General features: G+C 56.9%; 1 protein-coding gene across 1 annotated transcript; it reads right to left on the bottom strand.

Annotated features, from left to right (window-relative positions):
• Positions 1–344: 344 nt before the first annotated feature.
• On the bottom strand, positions 345–4971 carry LOC147840542 (uncharacterized). The gene is made up of 2 exons (XM_087283751.1): positions 735–4971; positions 345–413 (listed from the first exon to the last, which is right to left on the bottom strand). The coding sequence occupies exon 1, from the start codon at positions 4909–4911 to the stop codon at positions 2431–2433; it is 2481 nt and encodes an 826-aa protein (XP_087139877.1). The 5' UTR covers positions 4912–4971; the 3' UTR covers positions 345–413; positions 735–2430.
• Between the last annotated feature and the right edge of the window lie 1131 nt (positions 4972–6102).

A 6102-nucleotide genomic window follows, 5' to 3' on the forward strand; every position in this document is an offset into this window, starting at 1 on the left:
CCAACTATTCTAGCATATGTTTTACACAGTTGATATCTATCTATCTATCTATCTATCTATCTATCTATCTATCTATCTATCTATCTATCTATCTATCTATCTATCTATCTATCTATCTATCTATCTATCTATCTGTCTATCTGTCTGTCTGTCTGTCTGTCTGTCTGTCTGTCTATCTATCTATCTATCTATCATATTTAAATAGACATTGACCCTGATAAGGGTACTGAAACATGTATTTTGGCTATTCAAATGTAAAATTAATGTAAACACAAGACAAATACTATTTAATTTCTAAATATACTTGTTCATTCAAATTTTTGTTTAACTTATAACAGATTTTTTAATGTAAACAACAAACGTTCGAGGTTACTAAAGTAACCCTTCGTTCCCCGAGGAGGGGAACGGAAGCACTATAAGTGGATTTGATTTGTAAAATCCACGCATTGGGAGGATTCGGATCAGAAGCCGCTTGTCTGGAGAGTATTGAACGGGCCAATGAATGAAATTAATTGGCAGCGTAAGCTTGCGCAGGTGTGCGACATCTGCAATTATCTCAGCATATAAGCACACCTGAAGCCAGCAGACGCCATCCTTTTAAGCTGAAGAGACTTTCAAACAGCTAAGGGACAGTCATTATGGCGACGGAGTATAGTGCTTCCGTTCCCCTCCTCGGGGAACGAAGGGTTACTTTAGTAACCTCGAACGTTCCCCTTCGGGGGGAACTTCAGCACTATAAGTGGATTTGATTTGTAAAATCCACGCATTGGGAGCCCATTGAAAGCGCCATAATGACTGCACCTTACCAACACCCCCGATGAGGAGATAGTCAAGCAAGCGTGACGCACCCACATCATGGGGGGCGCGGTCCTCCAACGTGTCCCTGGCCCTAATTTATCCTACTTCAACAGAAGTTTTACGGATTTAGATATATTTTTTGGGAAGTCGTGAGCATCTAGATAATTCTAGGAAATACGACAGTACGTTGGGAAGCGTGCAATCCCGATAGGGAGGACGCTGCGGAGGCCATCCGTTACCCAAGGGGGGGATAGATGGCAGAATTTACCTATGGACTAGCCCTAAAAAGGGGGAGTACGCATAGCAAAAGAGTGGTTAGCGGAGAGGGAAGACACGGGTCCGCCCAGGGGGGGGGACTTAACCGTGGCGGAATAAGCATATGGGATCGCCTAGTGGGGATCACGCATAGCAGGCACCTATACCCAAAACGCGGGCTGACCAGCGGGCAGACCAACAACGTAGTGGGCCAGCAAGTGACTCCTCCGCTGAGTCAGTGCTGGGGGCCACGGAGGAATCTGCAGGGCTCACCTGACGGGGAACTTTACTGACAGATAAAAAAGGCGCACGTACCTCCGTGTTAGGGAGAATGGCGCAGCAAGCGTGTTTCAACACCCTACCGAGTTGTCTCCTCAATCACCAAAGGGTTACCTAATACCCTTGAGGAAACCGGCTCCACTCGCAGATTGTAAAACCTTGCAAATGTGTTGGGTGTCGCCCAGCCCGCAGCTCTACAGATGTCTGTTAGAGAGGCGCCACGTGCACGCGCCCAAGAGGATGCAACGCTCCGAGTGGAGTGTGCACGAACTCCCGGGGGACACGGCTGACCTCGACTCGAATAAGCGAGTGAAATGGCATCCACAATCCAGTGGGATAATCTTTGTTTTGATACGGCACTTCCCTGCTGCCGACCGCCATAACAGACAAAGAGCTGCTCAGATGATCTAAAATTCTGAGTACGGTCCACATAAATGCGCAGAGCGCGAACTGGACAAATTAAAGAAAGGGCTGGGTCTGCCTCCTCCGGGGGCAGCGCTTGCAGGTTCACTACCTGATCTCTAAAGGGGGTGGTAGGAACCTTGGGCACATAACCGGGGCGGGGTCTCAGGATGACGTGAGAGTAATCCGGCCCGAATTCCAGGCACGAGTCACTGACCGAAAATGCCTCCAGGTCCCCGACCCTCTTGATGGAGGCCAACGCAACCAGCAGAGCTGTCTTCAGGGACAGAAATCTTAGAGATACTGATTCGAGTGGCTCAAAGGGATCGGATCGCAGACTCGTGAGAACAAGGGCGAGATCCCAAGAGGGCATGAGAGGGGGGCGAGATGGATTAATTCGCCTAGCACCCCTAAGGAACTGGATGACCAGGTTATGCTTTCCCACGGTGCCGCCAGCTACCGCGCTATGATAGGCGGAGATGGCGGCCACGTAAACCTTGAGAGTGGAGGGCGACAGCCTGCTGTCCAACTTCTCTTGAAGGAAAGAGAGCACAACACTAATCTGGCAATTTCAGGGGTCTTCTCTGCGAGAGACGCACCATTCAGTGAATAGACTCCACTTCAGGGCGTAGGCGCGCCTCGTGGAGGGGGCTCTAGCCTGAGTGATGGTATTAACCACCGCAGTCGGTAGGTTACCTAAGTCTTCCTCGCGTCTAGGGACCACACGTGGAGGTTCCAAAGATCGGGGCGAGGGTGCCAGATGGTGCCCTGTCCCTGAGAGAGTAGGTCCTCTCTCAAAGGGATCCGCCAGGGGAGAGCCGTCGCGAGGAGTGAGAGCTCTGATATCCAGGTCCGGTTGGGCCAAAGGGGCGCAACTAGCAGAACCTGTTCCTCGTCCTCCCTGACCTTGCACAGAAACTGCGCGAGCAGGCTCACTGGGGGAAACGCATACTTGCGCATGCCCCGAGGCCAGCTGTGGGCCAGTGCATCCGTGCCGAGAGAGCCCTCGGTCAGGGAAAAAAACAACTGGCAGTGAGCGTTCTCGGGGGAAGCAAACAGATCGATCTGGGCCTCCCCGAATCGCGCCCATATCAGCTGAACAGACTCGGGGTGGAGTCTCCATTCTCCAGGGCGTAACAGCTGTCGTGAGAGCGCATCGGCTGCACGATTGAGCGTGCCTGGGACGTGAATGGCGCGCAGCGATTTCAGCCGCGGGTGACTCCAGAGGAGCAGACGGCAGGCGAGCTGAGACATGCGGCGAGAGCGCATACCCCCCATGCGGTTGATATACGCCGCCGCCGCCATACTGTCCGTCCTGACCAGCACGTGTTGCCGCTCCAGCACCGGTAAAAAGCGGTGGAGAGCGAGGAACACTGCCAACAGCTCTAGGCGATTGATATGCCAATGCAGCTGGGCACCCTTCCAGAGGCCCCCAGCCGCATGCCCGCGACACACGGCCCCCCAACCCGTGTTGGAAGCGTCTGTTGAAACAACAACATGGCTGGACGCCTGTCCTAGAGGCACACCGGCCTGTAGGAACGAGGGGTCGTTCCAAGCGCTGAGGGCGCGGCGACACAGCGCAGTAACCGAGACCCGGTGTGTGCCCGCGTGCCATGCGCGTCTGGGGACCCGATCGTGAAGCCAGTGCTGAAGTGGTCTCATATGGAGCAACCCGAGCGGCGTGACGGCGGCTGCGGATGCCATATGCCCCAGGAGCCTCTGAAAGAACTTCAGTGGGACCACTAGTTTGCTGTCGAGCTTCCTCAGACAGTTCAGCAACAGGCGAGCGCGTTCCTCGGAGAGGTGCGCTACCATGGTGATCGAGTCCAGCTCCATCCCGAGAAAAGAAATCCTCTGCACGGGGGCGAGTTTGCTCTTTTCTCGGTTGACCTGAAGCCCCAGTAGGCGGAGATGCCGAAGCACCTTGTCCCTGTGCACAATCAATTGCTCCCGCGAGTGGGCTAAAATCAGCCAGTCGTCGAGATAATTGAGTATGCGAATGCCCGCGAGCCGAAGGGGCGCTAGGGCACCCTCCGCGAGTTTGGTGAAGACCCGCGGAGACAGAGAGAGCCCGAAGGGGAGGACCTTGTACTGCCACGCTCGACCCTCGAACGCAAACCGCAGAAATTGGCATTGGCGTGGAAGAATGGAGACATGGAAATACGCGTCCTTCAGGTCTATGGCTGCAAACCAATCCCGAGGACGAACGCATTGGAGAATGCGCCTCTGCGTGAGCATTCTGAACGGCAGCCTGTGCAGACAGCGGTTCAAAACGCGCAGATCTAGGATTGGCCGTGACCCACCGCTCTTTTTGGGTACGATGAAGTATGGGCTGTAAAACCCACTCTCCATCTCGGCTTGAGGAACCGGCTCGATTGCACCCTTCGCCAGGAGGGCAGCAATCTCCTCTCGCAAGACAGGGGCGGACAGGGGGTTGACCCTGGAGAAATACACGCCCGTAAACTTGGGGGGCCGTTTCGCGAACTGAATCGCGTAACCGAGTCTGATTGTGCGTATGAGCCACCGCGAGGGGCTGGCCCGCGCTAACCAGGCAGGCAGAGCCCTCGCTAATGGAGTCATCGCTACAATCGCTGACGTACCAGCGGTGGGGCAGCGCGGAGTGGGTGTGCTGATCCGGGAAGCACGAGGGTCCCGCGGAAGAGCTGGAGGAGAGCGATTCGCTCTGGCTCCGCACCCTGACTCCGGAGAGGGGGCTGGAGGGCTGAGGGAAGGGAGACCGTCCGCCCAGCGCTCGTGAGCCACTGGCGAAGCACGTAGAGTCTGCGAGCCGGAAGGCAGCGCGTCCCGGACTGGCAGAACTCGTGCAGTCACATCCGGGGAAGGGAAAAAGTGCTCTTTTACTGATGTTTTGGTGGCACTGAAAAGTACCGTTGTTATCGGGGCCCCGCCCTCCAGCGGGGAAAGAGCAAGTTTCCTCTTCTCCGCATGGCCTGTCTCAGGGACGCTTCGCGGTCCGTTTACTGGACTTAACGGCGCCCTGGGCAGGAGGGGCTGCCTGCTTTCGAGGTGAACGCCGCGCCCGCTTGGCCGGAGGCGCAGGCGGGGGCGGGGCAGCACTCGTTGGCGGGCGCCCTCGGCGAGGAACAGCGGAGGTGGATGGCCCGGCGGGCGGAGCGGGCTTACGGCCACGCCGATAGATGACATTGCCCATCGCATCCGACTGCTCTTTCACCGCCTTGAATTCCTGGGTGAATTCACCGACGGTGTCGCCGAACAGGCCAGCCTGGAATATGGGCGAGTCAAGAAAGCGAACTTTGTCAACGTCGCGCATATCGGCCAGGTTTAGCCAGAGGTGGCATTCCTGAACCACAAGTGTGGACATCGTCCTCCCCAGCGCACACGCGGCGGACTTAGTAGTCCGAAGAGCATAGTCGGTCGCGGTGCGCAGCTCATGTAATAAGCTTGGGTTGGACCCGCCCTCGTGCAGCTCGGCCAGCGCCTGCGCTTGGTAGCGCTGGTAGGTGGCCATCGCGTGCAAAGCAGAAGCAGCCTGGCCCGCAGCCTTATAAGCTCTGGCTCCGAGGGAGGCAGACAACCTACAGGCCTTGGACGGGAGGCGGGGCAAACCCCGCCACGTAGAGGCGCCGCGCGGACAAAGATTGACCGCGATAGCGCGCTCCACTGACGGGATCGCCTCATACCCCCTGGCAGCTCCGCCGTCAAGGGCGGTGAGGGCGGAGGCACTCGCAGCACGGGCAGAGAAAGGTGCCCTCCAGGACTGCGTGAGCCTACTGTGCACTTCCGGGAAGAAGGGGACGAGAGGCTTCGAAGGCTTCGCCTTCTGGTCCTCTACGTAGCACCCATCTAGTCGGTCCGGCCGCGGAGCTGGGGGATAAACCATCTCCAACCCCACGGCCGAAGCAGCCCGGGAAAGCACGGCTAACATGTCCGCTTCAGGATCCGATTTGACAGCGCTCACCTGCCCGGAGGGGGCGAGCGGGTCCGGATCTTCGTCGGACAGTGAAAGCCCACCCTCCGATGCCGCGGAGGACATCTGATCTCCGGTGTCAGCGAGTGTGAGAGCTACCATCTGGTTAGACGGATCACTCTCACCACCCGAAGCTTGGATGGAGCGCCGTGAGGAGCGAGAGGTCCGCGAGCCCGTGGGCGGCGGATTAGCTCCCGCTGAAACCCTCAGATCTGCCCGAGCGCCCGCTGCTTTTTTAGAACAGGAGGCAACTGGGGTGGCTCGCTCTCTTGCGAAAGTTAGCCGCGATCTTAGCTGTGCAACGGTCATGGCATCGCAATGACGACATGAACCGCCAGCGAGCACCGCATTAACATGCTGGACCCCCAAACATGCAATGCAGTGATCGTGTCCATCATCCGGAGACAGGAAACCCCCGC

The sequence above is a fragment of the Danio rerio genome, chromosome 15 (assembly GCF_052040795.2).
Source record: "Danio rerio strain M-AB ecotype USA chromosome 15, GRCz13ab, whole genome shotgun sequence".
NCBI classification, from domain to species: domain Eukaryota; kingdom Metazoa; phylum Chordata; class Actinopteri; order Cypriniformes; family Danionidae; genus Danio; species Danio rerio.

Excerpts from the sequence above, each read along its gene's own strand:
- LOC147840542 (XM_087283751.1), bottom strand. The coding sequence starts at position 4,911 with ATGCGATGGGCAATGTCATCTATCGGCGTGGCCGTAAGCCCGCTCCGC.